Source organism: Macaca fascicularis, chromosome 1 (assembly GCF_037993035.2).
Source record: "Macaca fascicularis isolate 582-1 chromosome 1, T2T-MFA8v1.1".
Taxonomy (NCBI): domain Eukaryota; kingdom Metazoa; phylum Chordata; class Mammalia; order Primates; family Cercopithecidae; genus Macaca; species Macaca fascicularis.
This window is the reverse complement of record NC_088375.1, coordinates 168,666,256-168,688,908: the sequence shown is the minus strand read 5'-3', so window position 1 is coordinate 168,688,908 and position 22,653 is coordinate 168,666,256. Positions and strand designations below refer to the sequence as shown.

At 37.1% G+C, this 22,653-nt stretch overlaps 1 protein-coding gene across 4 annotated transcripts in view; it reads left to right on the top strand.

Annotated features, from left to right (window-relative positions):
• PDE4B (phosphodiesterase 4B) overlaps positions 1-22,653 on the top strand; it is a 589,505-nt gene that overhangs the window by 202,097 nt on the left and 364,755 nt on the right. For 2 of the 4 annotated variants that reach the window (XM_074004575.1, XM_005543135.5), the window contains exon 1: positions 21,304-21,711. The exons of the other annotated variants lie outside the window; for them this stretch is intronic. Coding sequence is in view for 1 of the 2 variants with exons in the window: in XM_005543135.5 (XP_005543192.1) it covers positions 21,476-21,711 (236 nt within the window). In the remaining variant the exon portion in view is untranslated. Of the gene's footprint in view, positions 1-21,303; positions 21,712-22,653 lie in introns of those variants that run through there. 4 annotated transcript variants of the gene reach the window in all.

Genomic DNA, 22,653 nt, shown 5'->3' with positions numbered 1-22,653 from the left:
AAATAATGCGAAACCATTATAGGACATAAATGTAGCACCGGGTTTGTTTGTTTGTTTGTTTGTTTTTCTCTTGAGACAGTCTTGCTCTGTCACCCAAGCTGGAAAGCAATGGCACGAGGCTGGCTCACTGCAACCTCCACGTCCTGGGTTCAAACAATTCCCCTGCCTCAGCCTCCTGAGTAGCTGGGACTACAAGTGCATGCCACCACACCCAGCTAATTTTTTTATTTTTAGTGGAGATGGGCTTTTGCCATGTTGACCAGGCTGGTCTTGAGCTTCTGACCTCAGGTGATCTGCCTGCCTCCGCCTCCCAAAGTGCTGGAATTACAGGTGTGAGCCACTATGCCTGGCCTGGAATAATTTTTATGTCACCAAGATGGAAATTCTAGATCATGGTTGCCCTCTTTTCCAATTTCTACTTAGAGATTTCCTCCTTACATGTAGCCATAGTAGAATACTTTTAATAAATAAAAAATGTTCTTGAAAACCATTGTCAATAATTATGATGTGATCAATGACAATAAGTAGACTATTTGTAATTATCATGGATTGTTTCAACCTTATTCTATATTAAGGTTTCACTGTTATTTCTAATAAGCTACTGATTGCTAAAGCTGCATTTTTAAGTTGGCTCATTATATAGGAAATATTCAGATATTAAAATAACTATAGGTGCTCATAGTTGATCAGTCTACAATGCTTGGGTGTTGCCATTCCCTTCTCCCTGGGTCATGGCAGACATTGCCTATTAATCATGGCATCTTTTTTCTATTCATTGCAGTCTCACAAACCTTCTCATGTCAGTGTGATATGGTTTAGATTTGTGTCCCTTCCCAAATCTCATATTGAATTGGAGGAGGGATCTGGTGGGAGCTGAATGAATAATGGGGGTGGAATTCCCCTTGATGTTCATGTGATAGTGAGTGAGTTCTCACAAGATCTGATGGTTTAAAGTGTGTGGCACTTCCCCCTTGCTCTCTTTCTCTTCTGCTTCACCATAGCATGATGTGCTTGCTTTCCTTTCACTTTCCATTATGACTGTAAGTTTCCTGAGGCCTCCTAGCGATGCTTCCTGTACATCCTGTGAACTGTCAGTCAATTATACCTCTTTTCTTCATAAATTACCCTGTCTCAAGTAGTTGTTTATGGCAGCATGAGAACAGACTAATACAGAAATTTGATACTGGGAGAGTGGGACACTCTTATAAAGATAGCTGAAAATGTGGAAACAACTTTTGTAACTGGGTAATGCTCAAAGGTTGGAACAGTTTAGAGGACTCAGAAGAAGACAGGAAGATGTGGGAAAGAGTTGAACTTCCTAGAGACTTGTTGAATGGTTGTGACCAAAATGCTGTTAGTGATATGGACAATGACGTCCAGGCTGAGGTGATCTTAGATGGAAATGAGAAACTTATTGGGAACTGGAGTAAAGTTGACTCTTGCTATGTTTTAGCAAAGACACTGTTGGCAAATTGCACCTGCCCTAGAGATCTGTGAAACTTTGCACTTGAGAGGTGATTTAGGGTGTCTGGCAGAAGAAATTTCTAAGCAGCAAAGCAATCAGGATATAACCTGGCTGTTTCTAAAAGTGTACACTCATATGCATGGACAAAGAGATTATCTGAAACTGGAATTTATATTTAAAAGGGAAGTAGAGTGTAAAAGTTTGGAAAATTTGCAGCCTGGCCACGTACTAGAAAAGAAAAACCCATTTTCTGGGGAGAAATTCAAGCCTACTGCAGAAATTTGCATAAGGAAAGAGGAACTGAATGTTAATAGCCAAGGCAATGGGGAAAATGTTTCCAGGGCATTTCAGAGACCTTCACTGCAGCTCCCATTACAGGCCCAGAGGTGTAGGAGGGAAAAATGGTTTTGTGGACCTGGCCCAAGGCCCCGCTGCTTTTTGTATCCTTGGAACAAGGCACCCTACATGCCAGACACTCCAGCTCCAGGTGTGGCTAAAAAGAGCCAAGGTACAGCTCAGGTCATTGCTTCAGGGGGTGTAAGCGACATGCCTTGGCGGCTTCCATCTGGTTTTGGACTTGCAGGTGCACAGAAGAGAAGAGTTGAGGATTGGAAACCTCCACCTAGATTTCAGAGGATGTATGAAAACACCTGAATGTCAGTGTAGAAGTCTGCTGCACAGGTGGAGCCCTCCTGGAGAACCTCTACTAGGGCAGTGTGGAGGGGAACTGTGGGGTCGAAGCCCCCACACAGAGTCCCCACTGAGACACTGCCTAGTGGAGCTGTGAGAAGAGGGCCACTGGCCTTCAGACCCCAGAATGGTAGATCCATCGACAGCTTGCACCATGTGACTGGAAAAGCCTCAGGTGCTCAATGCCAGCGTATGAAAGCAAATGTAGGGGCTGTACCTGGTAGAGCCACAGTGGCAGAGCTGCCCAAGGCCTTGGGAGCCCACCCCTTGAATCAGCATGCCCTGGATGTGAGACATGGAGTCTACGAATATTATTTTGCAGCTTTAAGATTTAATGACCACCCTGGATTTCAGACGTGCACAGTGCCTGTAGTCCCTTTGGTTTGGCTGCTTTTCTTCCTTTTGGAATGGAAGCATTTACACAATTCCTGTACCTTCATTTTATTTTGGAAGCAACTAACTTGTGTTTGATTTTACAGGCTTATAGGCAGAAGGGACTTGGCTTGTCTCAGATTAGACTTTGGGCGTGGACTTTTGAGTTAATGCTGGAATGAGTTAAGACTCCATGGGACTGTTGGAAAGGCATGATTTGTCTTAAAATGTGAGAAGGTCATGAGATTTGGGAGGGTCCAGGGATGGAATGATATGGCTTGGATTTGTGTCCCCAACCAAATCTCATGTCAAATTGGAGATGGGGCCTGGTGGGAGGTGATTAGATTATGGGGTCAGATTTCCCCTTGGTGTTCTTGTGCTAGTGAGTGAGTTCTCATAAGATCTGATGGTTTAAATGTGTATGGCACTTCCTGCTTATCTCTCTCTGTCTCCTGCCCAGCTATGGTAAGATGTGCTTGCTTCCCATTTACCTTCCATCATGATTGCAAGTTTCCTGAGGCCTCTTAGCAATGCGTCTTGTACAGCCTGCAGAACTGTGAGTCAATTAAACCTCTTTTCTTCATAAATTACTCAGTCTTAGGTAGTTCTTTATAGCAGTGTGAGAATGAACTAATAGAGTGTTTCAGGTAGTCACAGCCAACTAATTTGACTTGACACATGTGATAGCATCTAATTTTCATCCCATCATAAGCATTTCTGAGTTTGAGAAAGTTCACACTCACTATGTTAACTGAAGCTACCTTGTAACCTGTAAATCTATCTTTAGGAAACTTTATCTACTAGTTATAATTCTGGCTTTTTCTTCTGGTCTCATTATATGCTAAAATTCCTTGATTATCAACTCTGAAAACATGGCAGAATTCAGTGGTTCACAAATATTGGTGTGCATCAGATTCACCTGAAGACTTGTTAAGAGATTTATGGGTCCCACTCCCCAGAGTTTCTGATTCAGTAGGTGGCAATATTTTAAAACAGGTTTAGAAAGCTTTCAAGAGATATAAACTCAAGCGATGCTTTTGGTGCCGATCATGGAGCCACATTTGGAGAACTACTGACATAATGAAAAGAACGTAGACTTACAGAGAGAAAAGCATTAAGAGCATCATTACTAGATTCTTGAGCCTCAATTGTTCTCAATGAAGTTTTCCCATTAATAAAGCCTGTATCATGGAATTACTTGAAGCATTACCTGAGAAATATTTCAAGTATTTAGCAATAATGGCCCCTCAGTGAATGTTCATTCCCCTTTTTGTACTTGGTGCATGTTGTAATAAAAAAATCAGATCTAGCATTGTTCTATATACCATAGGGAAATGGAGATGGTGATGTATAGTTCTTGTTCTTTCTTCCATGAACTGTTGTTACATATTCTAATCTTCAGAAACTCGCTTTGTGTTATTCTATACAGCATACCATATTTGCTCTTTGCTCTGAAAAGCTTGCTTTAGGCCCTAAGGAAAAAGTTTTACTTTTTTACTTTGAGTGTGGAAAAGTGCCCAAATGGTAATCCAGCAGATAACTGTGTATAAAAGCTGTGGAGCCACATTAGGCTTGGATTTCCCTCTTTACAGGTAATATTTTTAAATGAATGTGATAATACTTAGAGCACATTTTACATGTGCAAAGGAGTATACTATTCAAATATTTGTGCCAGATTGTATTGTAAATGCAGAACCATTTAATTTTAATTTATTTTTAAATTAATTTTTTTTTTTGAGATGGAATTTTGCTCTTGTTCCCCAGGCTGGAGTGCAATGGCACGATATCGGCTCACTGCAACCTCCACTTCCTGGGTTAAAGTGATTCTCCTGCCTCAGCCTCCAGAGTAATTGGGATTACAGGCACCCACCAGCACACCTGGATAATTTTTGTATTTTTAGTAGAGATGGGGTTTCACCATGTTCGTCAGGCTGGTCTTGAACTCCTGACCTCAGGTGATCCACCCACCTTGGCCTCCTAAAGTGCTGGGATTACCGGTGTGAGACACTGCTCTGGGTGCACTACCACTTAATGTTAAATTTTCATATATTAATTCACATGAATTTCCCTAAAGAATACTTGGTCCGAACATTTACATCTATGGACAAGGCACTGAGAAACAGAAAACCTGAAGGAATTTCTCAAGGATGATGAAGAACCTGGCTTAGGTTTGATCTCAAAACACAGATTCCTGATAAATAATTCACTCGCTTAGGTCATTCTCCTCTATGATTGCTCTTCAATTTACCAGGGGTTTGATTTGTTTCCACAAGTATTTTCGCATGCAGATTATTTATAGATTACTGTATTTTTGTGCTTAGTAATCGTAATAAAAATATCAAGAGTACTGTTTAGGAAATATAATGTTATCTATGGCAAAATTGTTCTTAATTATAATGTAGTGTTTTTGGACAGTATAAATGATAGCTTAGAATTGAAAAGAGAATTACTATGCTTACCATAAATCTCCTTGACAACAAGTTCAATGTTTTGAATAGTGAATCATTTAGAATTTTATGCAGATTTACAGGTCTCTCACCTTAGCATCTCATTCCTTTTTTATATATCTGGGATTTTAACAGGTATTCTTCAAAACCCCCATAATTATTACTGCTTTAACAAATATTTTTGGCCATCCAACTCATTTGTATTTGAAATGTTTGCTTAATTTTTACTATCATCATCATCACCATCATCCATCATCTTCATCTTTCTTCAGTATTTATTGAGCTTTGAAAAACTGTGAAAATCAACTTCAAAGAACATCTTGATTACTTTACTAAAATGAAGTTCCATATTGGAACCCCCATTCCATAAAAAAAGATGTGATTCACATTCTGGGTCTTCTTTCTAAGGGATATATAACGTCAGTTAGGCAGTTACCATCCCCCAAGCTGCTTGCTTCTCATTTTGTAATGACAAGAAAGCTCTCTCAGCATATAGTATTCTGTACAGATTGCCTTCCTGCCTTTGGCAGAGCTCCTGTTTCTCCTGTGAATCATTCCTCAGTACACAGTGTTACCATTGTGTTATCTGAAAGAGCGAATCCTGCTGGGTGGTGGTGCAGCTACTCCATTGGGAAGGTCACAAGTTCATGTCTGCTTTGCCTTCTGTCTAGTGAAATGTGTTCCCACTAAGGAATAGAGAATTGCAATATTTTTCTGCTTATGGAAGGTCAGGCTTTCAGTGGTACCCCAGCAGTGTTGGCTAAAAGGCCATCAACAGTGGCAAATTCAAGGCAAGGTTTAACCTTGCCTGTTGTCTATCATTCCAGATGTTTTTTCACACCTCTTCTCAGTGGCTGAAAAAATGAATTTGCTTAAGGACTTGGTTGAAGTGACTGAGGATGAAGCAGACGGCTCTTAATGGGACCCTTGAGTGAAAGCTCTTGCGGTTTAACTAAGTGGCCTTTATTGATTAAGCAGGCATTTATTGAACATCAGCTCTGTGCCAGGCACTGCTTTAGGTGCTGGAGTCACCGAGGTAAATGAAACACTAAAGGTCTCTGTTGTTTCGGGGGTTTTATTCTAGTTGAGGTGTCAGGTAATAACAATGGCAGACAGTGAGTGACAGAAGCTGTTAGGAGATTAAAACTGAGGAAGGTAAGAGGAAGGGCAGGGCTGTTGTTTTACATCGGGTCATTAGGGACAGACTTTCTGAGAAGACATATGAACAGATACCTGAAGGAAATGAGGGAGGGAACCATAGAAAGATCTAGAGAAAGAGCTTTCCAGAAAGAGGTAAAAGCAAACAGATCCTGAGGAATGAGTGTGAGTCACCATGAGACAGGGGCCACATATGAATTCAACGTTTGTTTGAAATAAGAATATTTTGTTGATAATGACTATACACATCTATATAAAATACATTTGAAAATATGACATTAAGCACAAAAAGCCATCACCACTTTAAAAAATATGTGTATATAATGAAGGTATAAAATAATATTTTCTGTCATAAATTTTTCCACAGTAGAGCCATCACAGGGTTAAAACAATATGTTTTATACATAATGTACTGTAACTGCTTTTTTAACAACTGAAAATGTACAGAAAATGGTGTTTTGACTGTCTATCTTTAGTCTTCAGCTGTTGCTGTCACGATTCAGAAATTTGGATCTCTGCCTTAAGAAGCACATTTTCTTAGCTATAAAAAAATCTGATGGAATCTACAACTGTAATCATAGGCTGTGACTTTAGAATATAAATCACTTGTTATAAAAAGGGGGTGTTAGTGTTTCTTTTCTTTTCATTTGATTCTCATTTGTGTTCTCAATATGCTTTACTTTGAGTTTGTTCGTATTTGGATGAAGATAAAATTTTCCTTGGCTTCGGTGTGTGGCAAGCAGTGCCCATTTATTTTAATAGATACTGTACCAACCAAATCCCAATATGTGTCAGGAAATCCAGAAAACTGAACCCAGAAATGATGCTAGACACAGATAGAAAGGAGGACTTCAACAATTCCTACATGTTACTTTGGTGATTGGTGTGAAGGGGTATGTTATAGTATCTTCTAAAAGCACAGTTACTTTCAGAAAAATTAGAAAAATTTAAAAAGATTTAAAAACACAATATCATTAAGAATTTGGTCTCTTGCCTCTAAATTTTCTAAATTACCAAAAATAAAATAGAATAAAGTTATTGGCTATAGATAATATAGCACAAATTTGATAGTTTTAAATCTCAGGCATGTAAAATCAGTCCAGATTTCACACCAAAGCACTATCTGTAGCAGTAATAGCCATGAGAATTAAGTATCTGACCTGGGAGGCCCCAAAATATCAATCTTAGGTGTGTCATTAGAAGGTAAAAAATCTGGAAATAGAATCCTAAGATTATATTTCTATCTATAATATTTATGGTAAAGAAAAGGAGGTACATAAGAAAAGTTTCTAGATTTTAACACACGAGAGACAAATAAATTCTTTTCAACATGAAAGACAAATAAATTTTGAGTTGCAAATGAATGAACATGCCAAGGTACATTAAACCAATATACTTTCTTCTAAAACTGGCTTAAGATTGATAAGAGTGCATTCAGGCAAAATTATTTTTTAAAATTACTCATTAATAAAAGTTTGTTAATTTTTGTTGCTTATTCAAATTGCTTTGTGTTGTCCTGAAATAAGAAATTATAGAGAAACAATTCTGGTTTCAAGATATAATATAATTGGATTTCATAGATTTTTAATACAGTGTTTTATATTTATGTATATAGAAATATGGCATATTCATAAGTTTCTTTTTCCTTTTTTTTGCAATAAAGTATGGTGGATTAAAGCATAAGTTTTGAAGTCAGATGTCTTTGGGTTCCAATACTTACCAACTGGTTGACTTTGGGTAATTCATCTAATGTTTCTGTAATTCAATTTCTTTATCCGTAAGGTATAGATTATATAGTTCAAAGGGGGTATTATAAGGTTAAATGTGATAATGTGATAATAATGTATATAAAATTAACTAGTACATAGCAAACTCTCAATAAAAAATGGTTATTATATCTTAGTTCCAGTGGTTCTTTCTCTTTCTGTCTTCCCCCCTGAGAAAGGCCTGGAACTGATTCTTTTCTCATAGCTGTTAGAAAGAACCAACTCAGCTTCATTTTTGGACATCTAGCTCCCAGAGCTGTGAGACAATAAATTTCTGTTGATTAAGCCACCCAGTCTGTGGTAATACCAGGAAGTACTAAGGTAGTGCTGTAACAAATACTTTAAAATGTGGAAGTGGCTTTGGAATTTGGTTGGCAGAGACTGGAAGAGATTTGAGGTGCTTAGTAGGAAAGGTCTAGATTGCCTCCAGGAGACTATTGGTAGACTTATGAATGTTAAAGATGTTTCTGATGAAGTTTCGGACAGAAATAAGAACATCTTCTTGGAAACTGGAGGAACGGTAATCCTTATTACAAAATAGAAAAGAACGTGGTCTACTTGTGTTCTAGTTTCTTTGTGGAAAATAGAACTTATAGATGATGAACTTGGATATTTAGCTGAGGAGCTTTCTAAGCAAAGGGTCACAAGCACATCCTGGTTCTCCTTGCTGTTTATAGTAAACTGTGAAGGGAGAGACTAAATTGAAGAAGGAGTTGTTAAGCAAAAAATAACCAGAATGTGAAGACTGGAAAAATTCTCAGCCTATCTACATTGCAAAAAATGAGAAAACTTGTTCTGGAGAGAGCATCAAAAGTGTGACTGAGAGAGCATCAAAAGTGTCATCTCAGCAAAAGCCAGGAATAGATATGTGGTCATCCAGGAAAGATCTGTGAAAGACCCCCTTGTCTGGTGGCTTAGAACCCTATGAATTGCACAAGAGGCCAACAAGATTTTTGAGAGTTTTGTATCAGCAGAAACACTACAGACTCTGACTGAAGGTAACAGAACTGGGATGAAGTGAAGGAAAATGGTCAGACTTCTGGGATTCTACAAGCAGGAAATGGGTTGATTGAACTATCTGGCTGGTTGATAATGCAGATAGTTTTTAAGAAAAGAGAAGAATGATCTGGAAGGTAGTTTAGAGGTCAGCAGAGCTGCTTCTGTCATCATTGGTCCAGAGTGCACAAGCCTGGCAACACTGGGGCCATTTCCTCATTGGCTCCAGAAAATAGGACCACCTCCTTGGTTTCAGAGGGCAAGTCTAGTCACTAATGCTCAGGTCCTAGAAAACTGGTTCCACCACATTTATGGCCCCAAAGGACAGAACACTGAGCCAAAGAGGTTTATTCTCAAGTCTCAATATCTATTGGAATTTTTCCTGCTAGGTTTTGGACCTATGATCTATTTCTTCCTTTTGAAATAGGAATGTTTGTCCTGTGCCTGTCCCACCATTGTATTTTCAAATCAGATAACTCATTGTCTGGATTTATAGGTTTCCAGATGGAGAAGAACTTTGCCTCAGGATGAATCATACTTCAAGTTTCACCCATAATCGTTTTGGATGATTTAAATGAGATTTGAGACTCAGAGTTGATGCTGGAACAGTTAAGACTTTTGGAGGTGTTGTGATGGAGTGAATGTATTTTGCATATGACAGACAAGGACATGAATTTTTGGGGTCAGAAGATGGATGTTTATGGATTTGTGTCCTCCCCAAATCATATGTTGAAATTCTAACCCCCAGTACCTCAGAAAGTGACCTCTTTTGGAGAAAAGATCTTTACAGAGATTATAAAGTTAAAATAAGGTCATTAAGGTGGGTTCTAATCCAATATGACTGGTATCTTTATTAAAAAGGGTAATTGTGACATTGAGACAGCATAAAGGGAAAGCCATGTGAAGAGTCATAGGGAGAAGGCAGCCATCTATAAGCCAAGGAGAAAGGCCTGCAACAGATTCTTCCCTCACAACCCTCAGAGGAGCCGATTCTGCTGACACCTTGGTTTTGAAAGTCTAGCCTCCAGAACAGTGAGACAATGCATTTTTATTGTTTAAGTCACCCACTCATTTGCACTTTGTTATGGAAGCTCTAATAACATAATATACTATTGTGTATGTCAGAAGTTCAGACTGTGTTATTAAAAAGCATCTAATCTATATTGTATAAGGATAGTTGAAGGAGTATAGTTATTTAGGATGGAAGAGAAAAGTACTACAAAATATATCTTTGCAGGGCTATATATGACCCAGGAATCCTACTCTTGGGTATTTACCATAGAGGAATGACATATTGTATTCACACAAAAACCTGTACACGGATGTTTACAGAAGCTCTATTTATAATTGAGCTCAAAACTAGAAACAGCCCAATTGTCCTTCAGTGGGTAAATGAATAAACAAACTGGTAGAGACTTAAAATGGAATGCCATTTGGCAATAAAAATGAATGAACTATTAATAAATGTAACATCTTGGCTAAACTTCAAAGACATTGTGCTCAGTAAAAACTTGATCTCAACAGGTTAAACACTATATGATTCCATTTATATGATATGATTGAAAAGACAAATCAGTGATGGAGAGTAGATCACAGGTTGCCAGGGATTAGCAGTGGCAGGAAGGATGTAACTATAAAGGTGTAGCACAGAAAGTTTACTGAGGGTGACAGAACTATTCTATATCCTGAACCTGGTGGGAATTGCAAGAATATATATGTGTGTCAACTTTCATAGAACAGTATACCAAAAAAGGTGAATTTTATTTCATGATAAATTAAAAATTTTACTTTACAAAAGAGACGAAAATAGTAACAAGGGAAGCTTTCAAAAAATATATGTTCTTGTTCAAGAACAACGTGACCAACATGGCGAAAACCCATCTCTACTAAAAATACAAAAATTAGCCAGGTGTGGTGGCGGGCGCATGTAGTCCCAGCTCTTCAGAAGGCTGAGGCAGGATAATTGCTTAAACCCGAGAGGTGGAGGTTACAGTGAGCTGAGATGGTGCCACTGCACTTCCAGCCTGGGCGACAGAGTGAGATTCCATCTCAAAAAAAATATAATTTTATATATATATATAATCTTTAAATGTCTTTTCTAAAACTCTCAGCATACTTACATATCAAATGTCTCAAGCCTTTGATTTTACATATGTAATATTGCAGTGTTTTGATAATATGAAATATTTATATTGAAGTAAATTTGAGTTACTCTAAATTTAAATTTAAATTCTAGGATTTTATAGCAAGTCTTGACAAATAAAATTCTATTTTCTTGATTATAAACTAATGAGCCATCATCATTAATGCTACTGATTTTTTTTTTTTTTTTTTTGAAATGGAGCCTTGCCCTGTTGCCCAGGCTGGAGTGCAGTGGCACAATCCCGGCTCACTGCAAGCCCCGCCTCCTGGGTTTAGGCCATTCTCCTGACTCAGCCTCCCGAGTAGCTGGGACTACAGGCACCCGCCACCACGCCCGGCTAATTTTTTGTGTATTTTTAGTAGAGACAGGGTTTCACCGTGTTAGCCAGGATGGTATCGATCTCCTGACCTCATGATCCTCCTGCCTCGGCCTCCCAAAGTACTGGGATTACAGGCTTGAGCCACCACACCCGGCCACTGCTACTGAAATTTTTAAAAATTCCAATATGAACAGATTTAAAATAAACAGACTATGTAGTAAATAAATAAATCTTGAAATTAAGTGAGCTGATCTTGATCTAACCTACTATTTTTGAAGCATTTTCTACATAGATATGTATTACGTGCCCTTGTAAGGCTCATAGTAGAAAATATTAATTTCTGAAAATATTGTTTCTGTGAAATAGCTTGCAAATGTCCACTTAAACATGTAATGGATCTCTGCATATTGTTCTTTTTTTTAAGAGCAATGAAGTGGATCTGATTTAATATTAATGTATGCTATACTCTGTGATCTCTGTAGTATCACAGTTAACTGGACTTACGTAGGCAATTATTTACATTTAAAATTTTACAATATAGATTAATACTATATTTTTTTCTCATCTATTTCCGACAAGACTACTGACAAAGTAGGAAATAATGAAAAGAGAAAAGCTTATTTTAGAGAAAGAGGTTTTCCCAAATATAACTTTGTTTCCAATAGCTATGTCCCTAATATTTTATTCATTTGAAATCACCCTTTTAGACAATTTGCTGACAGGTTAATATTATCTTTGGGAACTGGAGTACCCTCTTTTAGTGTGGTTTTTGTAACACCTACCACGGGAATAGCTTCCGCTTGCATTTAGGTATCTGACTCATCCTTTCTAATATATCTTGATTTAATGATGACCTAGGGAAGAAAGAGAGGAACTCCCTTAGTATTTTTATTCTATGTAATCTGCCTTCTCAGAATGTGCCTCATGAAAGAAGCACCTAATTACTCTGCCAAAACCAGAAAGCACTGTGAGGAGAAAGCCTGGCAAGTTTTTCCTACCAGTCTGCCACCTAATGAATAGACATTGTAACACACTGGTATTCTGCTTTTGCACTGCAGCAAGAATGTGAATAATAATAATTATTATTATTATTAAAAGAACAAAGAAATGTTAGCTAAAATGGTAAACATAGATAAACTGCTGTGATTTAAGAAGTTGCCATTTGGAATCCTCTGTAAGCTCAAGTATAAAAAGGATATTGGCTGTAATCGCTTTCAAGACAGTAAGAAAAATCCAGGGCTAATAGCAGGGCATGATTTGAGGTGCCAAATTTATTTTCATTCACACATTTAACTGCTAAATATTAGTAAATCCGAACAGATAATACCAGCTTCTGAAGATACAAAGGTGAATACAATAGTTTATGTCCTTGAAGAGCTCATAGATTAGGCCAGGAGACAAATGAAAAAAAGTACCATAACATATCACAAAATATTCTGAGAGAGACAGCCAATGCTGGTGGAGTACAGATGGATGAAACAGCTGACTCTTCCTATGGAAGTTGAGAAAAAATTTACTGAAGAGTTTTCCTTTGAATTTAGCCTTAATGGATGAGACATGACATGCTTGACAAAGATAATAGAGAAAGAACACTTCAGACAGTGAGAATTGCATAAAATAATACATATACAACATCTTGAAAATGCTATTCCTTAATGCCTATATAGCTCTTACTCTAATTTGAGAGAAATAGTTTATTCCATTTTGTTTGATGCCTCCTCCTTTGTCTTATTCTGCACCAAGGCAATCAGTTATTTATTCATTCAAAGAATATTTGTTTAAATACCTACTATGTAGCAAACAGAATTTGGGGAGCTGAGATTATAGGACTGAACAAAATCCTGTTCCTTATGAAACTTGAATTCCAGAAGGAGTAAACAGATGATAACAAAGTCATTAAGTAACATCGACTATGATAAACAAGTAATTAATATTATATGCTGACAAGTACTATGGAGGAAAATGAAGTAGAATAGGGGAGGTCAGTAGGTTTAAACAGGGCGATTATGAGGGACTTCATCAAACAAGCGATATTTGGGCAAATGCTGAAGGAGATGAGGGAACAAACCATGCAGATATACTGGGAAAAAGGAAACTTGAGCAACATTTTCTATGAACAAAAAGGAGGCCAGTGTGGCTGAAGAAGAACTAGGGGGAGAGTTGAAGAAGATGAAAGAGAGGTACTGCAGTTGGGGATCGGGGAACCTCATGTAGGGACCTCAAGGCCATTGTATAGACTTTACTTTTACTCTAGGTGATGAGGAGTCACTGGAGGGCTTTGAGTGGGCAGTTCTTTCTTGAATGGGACCATCTCTAAGATACATGAAACTATACTCAAGCATCTAGGATACAAGCCTCCCACATAGGATTCAGGTGACATTATCAGGTAGTACAGGCTAAAACTGATCTTTCTGAAGCACCATTTTACTAAAGATGAGTAATTAAATAGCATCAAATGGATAAAAGTGAGGTATTCACATCGTCTTATAAAGATATCATGCTAGATAACTTCAGACTCAAGGATGTTGCGTATATGTGAAGATGAACTTCTAGCAATATGACTGGATCACGCTGGGAGCATGAATTCCCTCTTCTGTCCCATAAGGTATCCTCTGTTTTAAAAAGCTTTGGTAGCATTGGTGTAGTATAATAAAATGGACACCATAGTTAGAGTGGAAAGACCTGGTTTTGAGTATTGGATCAACTGGTTAAAAACGATGCAATTTTATTTCTTGATTTTTTTTTTTTTTTTTTTTTTTTTTTGAGATGGAGTCTTGCTGTTGTCTGCCTGGGCTGGAATGGAGTGCAATGGCATGATCTCAGCTCACCACAACCTCCGCCTCCTGGGTTCCAGCAATTCTCCTGCCTCAGCCTCCCAAGTAGCTGAGATTACAGGCATGCTCTGCCATGCCCAGCTAATTTTTGTATTTTTTAGTAGAGACGGGGTTTCACCATGTTGGCCAGGCTGATCTCAAACTCCCGACCTCAGGTGATCTGCCCTCATCGACCTCCCAAAGTGCTGGAATTACAGGCGTGAGCCACCGTGCCCGGCCTTGCGTCTTGATATTCTTATCTGAAAATGGGTATAATAATGTACAAACAATGCACATTCAATCTAGAAATATTTATTGACTGTCTACTCTGTGCCATAATCTATCTCGAATTCCAGAAATATAGTATTGAACAAGACTCAGCCCAGGCCGAAAGGATTTTATGTTTCAAACAGGGAATTTCAACAGTATTTGTCTGATATATTTATGAGGATCAAATAAAATAATACATTAGAAATGCTTACTGCCATATATAGCTCTCAGTAGAAATGCCAAAAAATGTAAGTTATATCTCTATAATTCTTTTAAAGAGTTGCCAGTTAATTTTATAAGATAGCTAGATAACCATTTTCATTCAGTTGAATATTACCTTCTTTTCAATCATGTTGGAATAATTCTCTAGCTTTGTTTTTAAAAACAAAATAGAAAAATTGAGAGAAGTTGCAATTTGGGGGTTGCTGTAGTTATATATAACAGTGTATTTACTGTTATATACTGTTGTATAATGGCATACACTGTTGGAAGAGGTATGGTTGTTCATTGGTGTTCTGTTACCTTGCCATTGACTGAAGGAAGGGATCTGGTATAGCTTTACTTGAATAGAGTCTAATAGTTGTGTGTTGTTTTAGAAAAAAGGAACCAGCTAGTGAAATAAATAAAGACGTGATCAATAATAATTCAACTTTGTTAATACTGATAGTCTTAAATCTGATCCTCTTTTAAAGCTTTTTTATAAAAAGCTTCTGAATTGTCTTTTTAAAAAAAGCTTCTTAATTAATTGTCTTCTCAAATATTCAGCTTTGTATTTACAGTAAGTGGGAACCATGTTATTTTGAGTGCCATGTTGTGCTATGTATAATATTACTGTATACAAACTGCAGTTTTGTGCATTTAAAATACATTTGTTTTATTTTTTAATTTATTTTACTTTTTTAGGATTTCCTCATTTTTTTATTATACTTTAAGTTCTAGGGTACATGTGCACAACATGCAGTTATGTTACATATGTACACATGTGCCATGTTGGTGTGCTGCACCTATTAACTTGTCATTTACATTAGGTATATCTCCTAAAGCTATCTCTCCCCCCTCCCCCCACTCCATGACAGGCCTTGGTGTGTGATGTTCCCCTTCCTGTGTCCAAGTGTTCTCATTGTTCAGTTCCCACCTATGAGTGAGAACATGCGGTGTTTGGTTTTTTTGTCCTCGGGATAGTTTGCTGAGAATGATGGTTTCCAGTTTCATCCATGTCTCTACAAAGGACATGAACTCATCCTTTTTTATGGCTGCATAGTGTCCCATGGTGTGTTTGTGCCACATTTTCTTAATCCAGTCTATCATCAATGGACATTTGGGTTGGTTCCAAGTCTTTGCTACTGTGAACAGTACCACAATAAACATATGTGTGCATGTGTCTTTATAGCAGCATGATTTATAATCCTTTGAGTATATACCCAGTAATGGGATGGCTGGGTCAAATGGTATTTCTAGTTCTAGATCTTTGAGGAATTGTCACACTGTCTTCCACAATGGTTGAACTAGTTTACAGTCCCACCAACAGTGTAAAAGTGTTCTTATTTCTCCACATCCTCTCCAGCACCTGTTATTTCCTGACTTTTTAATGATGGCCATTCTAAATGGTGTGAGATGGTATCTCATTGTGGTTTTGATTTGCATTTCTCTGATGGCCAGTGATGATGAGCATTTTTTCATGTGTCTGTTGGCTGCATAAATGTCTTCTTTTGAGAAGTGTCTGTTCATATCCTTCACACACTTTTTGATGGGGTTGTTTGGTTTTTCTTGTAAATTTGTTTGAGTTCTTTGTAGATTCTGGATGTTAGCCCTTTGTCGGATGGGTAGATTGCAAAATTTTTCTCCCATTCTGTAGGTTGCCTGTTCACTCTGATGGTAGTTTCTTTTGATGTGCAGAAGCTCTTTAGTTTAATAGATCCCATTAGTCAATTTTGGCTTTTGATGCCATTGCTTTTGGTGTTTTAGACATGAAGTCCTTGCCCATGCCTATGTCCTGAATGATATTGCCTAGATTTTCTTCTAGGGCTTTTATGGTTTTAAGTCTAACATTTAAGTCTTTAATCCATCTTGAATTAATTTTTGTGTAAGATGTAAGGAAGGGATCCAGTTTCAGCTTTCTACATATGGCTAGCCATCTTTCCCAGCACCATTTATTAAATAGGGAATCCTTTCCCCATTGCTTGTTTTTGTCAGGTTTGTCAAAGATCAGATGGTTGTAGATATGTGGTATTATTTCTGAGGGCTCTGTTCAGTTCCATTGGTCTATATCTCTGTTTTGGTACCAGTACCATGCTGTTTTGGTTACTGTAGCCTTGTAGTATAGTTTGAAGTCAGGTAACATGATGTCTCCATCTTTGTTCTTTTGGTTGAGGATTGACTTGGCAATGTGGGTCTTTTTTGGTTCCATATGAACTTTAAAGTAGTTTTTCCAATTCTGTGAAGAAAGTCATTGGTAGCTTGATGGTGATGGCATCTATAAATTACCTTGGGCGGTATGGCCATTTTCATATTGATTCTTCCTATCCATGAGCATGAAATGTTCTTCCATTTGTTTGTGTCCTCTTATTTTGTTGAGCAGTGGTTTGTAATTCTCCTTGAAGAGGTCCTTCACATCCCTTGTAAGTTGGATTTCTAGGTATTTTATTCTCTTTGAAGCAGTTGTGAATGTGACTTCACTCATGATTTGGCTCTCTGTGATTGGTGTAAAAGAATGCTTGTGATTTTTGCACATTGATTTTGTATCCTGAGACTTTGCTGAAGTTACTTATCAGCTTGAGATTTGGGGCTGAGATGATGGGGTTTTCTAAATATACAATGATGTCATCTGCAAACAGGGACCATTTGTCTTCCTCTTTTCCTAATTGAATACCCTTTATTTCTTTCTCCTGCCTGATTGCCCTGGCCAGATAATGGTTGAAAAGTGGTCACTCATAGCAAATTTATTTCGGGTCAACTTTTAAACTTTGAAGGATATTGAGTATAAAAATAATGTAATTATTTTCATCCAAAATAATTGTATTGCAAGGATTTTGAGTTTTAAAAACATTTTAAAACAAAGCTATCATAGTGTCACTATAAATTTATAATACTTTTGACTGTAATTAATTGACCTTTCTTTTCAATTCAATGAAAATCAAAATGTTTCAATTTTTTCCACAATGTTTACAATAATAATATATTATTTAATTGTTATTGACTATATAACTATATTCAAATCCTTTAATCATATTTATTATGATAAATTATTGATTCTTATTGCTTTGACAGGATATGGATATCAGAAATTTCATCATTTGAAACTGAGACAGAGTGGGCACGGTGGCTTGCGCCTGTATTCTCAGTAATTTGGGAGGCTGAGGCAGGTGGATTACTTGAGGCCAGGAGTTTGAGACCAGCCTGGCCAACATCGTGAAACCTGTCGCTACTAAGAATACAAAAAATTAGCCAGGCATCGTGGCGGGCGCCTGTAATCTCGGCTACTCGGGAGGTAGGAGAATTGCTTGAACCCGGAGGCAGAGGTTGCAGTGAGCCTAGACAGAGCCAATGCACTCCAGCCTGGGTGACACAGCAAGACTCTGTCTAAAAAATAAATAAAATAAAATAAAATAAAATAAAATAAAATGTTATTGAGTTATAAAAAAAATAAACCTGAGACGTACCTTTAATTGGAATTCTCAAATAATTCCCAAGTATCTGTACATTGATAAATTAATTGGGAATTACTCATTTCTCCTTCTGAGGTGCCAAGGGCTAAGGGTTATACATGAACAGGAAGGTTTTCAGTTTATTCATTAGTTTCTTCCTAGGCACTTGACAGGGCACATAGACTCTATTTGCTTTTTCTCCTGTTCTCCTGGCTGTCTCTCTCAAATAGTATTCTTTGCTGAAATGTAGCATAGGATTTGTTTTAACTGTACTTATATTTACTTTTTCTTAGATAGCATTGCCTATTTCCTACCTTGTAGACTCATCTTTGTTTTCAACATTTGGCAAAGCGTCTCCTTTTTTTTTTTTTTTTTTTTTTTTTTTTGGCAGTTTTGCTCTAAAAACAAACTTTCATGCATTTGCCTTAAACTTTTTTTTTTTCAGAAATAAGTAATTCAGACTTTCAAAAAGTCCGATTATCTTTTAAGTTTTATATTTCAATTGGCTCTCTTTGGTATTCCTTTTTTTTTTTTTCTAGAGTAGGTAGAATTAACAGACTTTGCATATTTTTGTGAACTTCACTTCTTACGATGATTCTCAAAATTTCTTTATTTGGGAACTTGGCTGTCATAATAGCTAAAGTGAAAAAAGTAATTTAGAATGCCACACAATGGCACATAATTTGGCAATAAGAAATGGAAAGTAATTATAATTGCACTATTCTACTGCTTTAGGTAAGTTTATGTCAACATTTCTTTATCTAAATAAACAACAGTTCACATACGGCTATATCTAGGTTGTGAAATTTGTTGTAATATTTTTAGAAAGAAATTCCTAAAATTCTTACTATATTTTGGCAGTTTTGAAAAGTAAATCTGAGAAGTCTTTTTGTAACTTCAAATTGCTATTTTACTTTTTGCTAATAAATCACTATGAATAATGGAAAAATCACATATTTTCATGTCCCAGTTTTAAATCATATTATTGCTGGAGGAAAGTCCCAGCTTTGTTTTCATAATTCAGCAAATATTAGGTAGCTTATAGCCATATTTTCTCCTGTGACATTACTAATAGTTTGTCTTCTCAAATAGGGCAGTTAAAATATCTTTAGATATTAAAAAATGCATTAGAGCCAACTTGAAGAAAATTACAATTTTGTAATTGAGTTAAAGATCATTCCATTGGGAATTTAAAAACCTGGGTTTTAGTTTTAGCTCTAGTATCAGCAGCTAATATGACTTTAGGCAAGTTGCTTAAATTCTTTAGCTCTGTTACCTTGTCATTGGAATGAGGAGCTGAACAAGGTGATTACTAGGATTCAGTGCAAGTCTAAAATTCCATGACTTTGTTTTTGTTCATAATATATTTTAGTTAATTATTGAAATGTTGTTGTGCTTTCCAGAGGAGTACCTGTAAACTAGTAATTTAAACCCTTCCTATTGTGTTTGAACCACTTTCCCAAGGGCTGGCATGGGTCTTACTTGTTCCTACACGTAGGAGTTAGTCTGCTCTTATTTAGCCCTTTAGATATTTAGCACATTTTAGCCAGAATATCTGACACAGATTAATGATTTTTTTTTTTTTTTTGAGACAAAGACTCACTCTGTCACCAAGGCTGGAGTGCAGTGGCGTGATCTTGGCTCACTGCAACCTCCGCCTGCTTGGTTCAAGTGATTCTTATGCCTCATCCTCCTGAGTAACTAAGATTACAGGTGTGTGCCATCGCACCCGGCTAATTTTTGTATTTTTTTTTTAGGAGAGACAGGATTTCACCATGTTGGCCAGACTAGTCTCAAACTCCTGGCCTCAACTGATTCACCTGCCGTGGCCTCCCAAAGTGTTGGGATTACAGGCATGAGCCACTGCACTCAGCCCAAATGATTTTATAAGGGTAGAAGACTTCACATCGTAGTGGGAGAATTCAATGTCTCCCTTTTTCACTGAAGTCTCACCGGGAATCATGTCTTTTCTGTCACTCTTGCTGATGAGCCCTAGTTCTGCTTTGTCAAACTTATTTGAGATCAAGCTGGCCCTTGTGACAATCATTGCCGGTATAGACTTTTCATAACATCAAGAAACTTCAAGCACCACTATTTCCTTTCTACTTCCCCATGTGCCTTTTAAAGTATAGAAGCTGTATTCCAATATGTATCTAGATGTCAGGTTACAGTGATCTACTTTTGGACTTGAGGCATTTTTTGGACTCCTCTGCCCATAAGTCTCACTTGCATTCTTTGTGAACAAAGAGCACACGCACTCTCAAATGTATATGCCCACATGCAAGCATACAGTATCTTGTACACTTCCCTGCACACACACAAACACAAGCATAGTGCTTGACTTTGGACTCTGCACTTTAACTGAGAGTGTTCATTTTTCCTGGTTGTTACCTTCATTCCAGTTTTGTGAGCTTTGCTGTCAAAGTGTCTGTTCATCTAACATAGAGTGGCTGCTGTTGGCAACCCATGAACAATGAGCTTAAACAGAAGAATGGGGGTAATGTTTATTGTAATAAATATTGGACATTAAATTCCTTGGGGGAATGAACCAAATCCAATGTTTTCCTGTTCACTGACATTTTTTATATTGATGCTGTTTTGGATCTTCTGGAGAAGGGAGGGGAAAAAAAAACTTCAGCAAATCAGCTCTTTCATTCAAAAATGGAATTCAGAAGACTATTTTAGCTAGCTTTTTTTTGACAATTCCGGATTTAATCAGTTTTTACTGTGATGAAGACAGTTAGCCTCACAAATTTTGTGGAAATCTAAAGCGATGAAGGGTGTCGTTAAGGGGGAAACAGAGTGCAATTGTTTAAATAATCCTGAGCCAATAGCGTTTGGTAGGTGGAGTTACTGTTGTGTGCATTACAGAGCAAGATAATTCTGAATGAAGACTTTAAACATTACACATGCTGGACGGATTCTGGGTCTGCTCTTTGTGCAAACAAAACAAGTGACTAGGTTTTGCTTACTATCCATTAGTGAATGCAGCTTGTTTGATAAGATATTTTTTTAAAAAAATACATGTAAAGGATTTATCAAAAGCCCTTATGAATATTTCATGAGTTGATATATTCAGCTGAATGAATTCAGTGAGTGTCAGTGTGTAGCTTGCAGACAAACCTCATCCACAAGGAGGCTACTGACATTGGAAGCACTTTGGCGCATTTTCAGAGGCAAAGCCAGCCTGATAAAGCTCCTTGTGACAGCCTGACTTGCTATTCTTCGAGTATGCTGCTCTTGCTCTAAGACGCTCATACATTGGAGTCCCAGCTTCGTAAATTAAACTGGAAATAGTTTGCAGACTTACCAGTCTTCTAACCTGCAGCAGTGTCTCTGCTATGTTTGAGATTTTTGTTTTGGATGGTGAAAGCTAGCACTCCTTACAAGACATGACAGCAAAAGATTCTTCAAAGGAACTTACTGCTTCTGAACCTGAGGTTTGCATAAAGACTTTCAAGGAGCAAATGCATTTAGAACTTGAGCTTCCGAGATTGCCAGGAAACAGACCTACATCTCCTAAAATTTCTCCACGCAGTTCACCAAGGAACTCACCATGCTTTTTCAGAAAGTTGCTGGTGAATAAAAGCATTCGGCAGCGTCGTCGCTTCACTGTGGCTCATACATGGTAAGATGAGACTTGGAGGTATCTACAGTGCTTTTCAGAATCTTGCATTAGCACCAGTGATTAGCAGTGTAGAAAATGGAACATTTGAGTTTTGTTCCTAATACATACCACAAGTATGAAATGAATGGAGACCAGGTTAGCTGAAGAATACATAAATGCACTGTGTGCTAAATTGTCATTGTGCTACTAGCTATTTCCAGATAAAATATGCTTTTAACTGCAGTCTTTAAAATTACTGCTTATCAGAATACATAGCTAATTCTAGGTAAGTCGAGTAATAAATGAATTTTTAAAGTCAGTTTTTTGCTTCATATCTGTTGAGGTGGTAGGTGACTTTTTTGTTCTGTGATTGTTAGTGATTTTAAAAAATAATTTTGGGACATGAATAAGTATTTTAATCTTAGTTCTAACTTATCTTTAAGATAAGGTATAAAGTCTAACTTAATTTGTTGGACCACCATGTTTATAGCGTATAAACCAGTGAGTTTTTGATTTATTGACTTATCTTTAATTACTTAAGGAAAGGGAAAACTAAGTCCTCACTTCTGAAATTGCATGATTAGTTACTTTAATATATGATTCCAAAATGCTGTTATTTTTAAGAGCCTCTTTAAAAAAAAAATAGAACTTAAAATTTATAGATGTTTTTGGAATACCCAGCAAATAAATTCAAGAACCCTCTATAAAACTTGCTCTGAGCCTGCCACCTTTAATACATATGTTTACAAGGTATGTAAATATAGTAGGGTAATGTCCTTAAACAGTATAATGATGAAATGTAAGGATAAAACACAATGAAATTAAATCACTTTTACTGTAAGAGCCAGGCCACTTCAGATTTCTTTGGAGGATATATTTTCTTTCAGATTAACGTACCTTTAAAAATTAAGTAGCTGTACCTTGGTTTTTTCTAGCAGAGACCATAGCAATAAAGGGAGCATG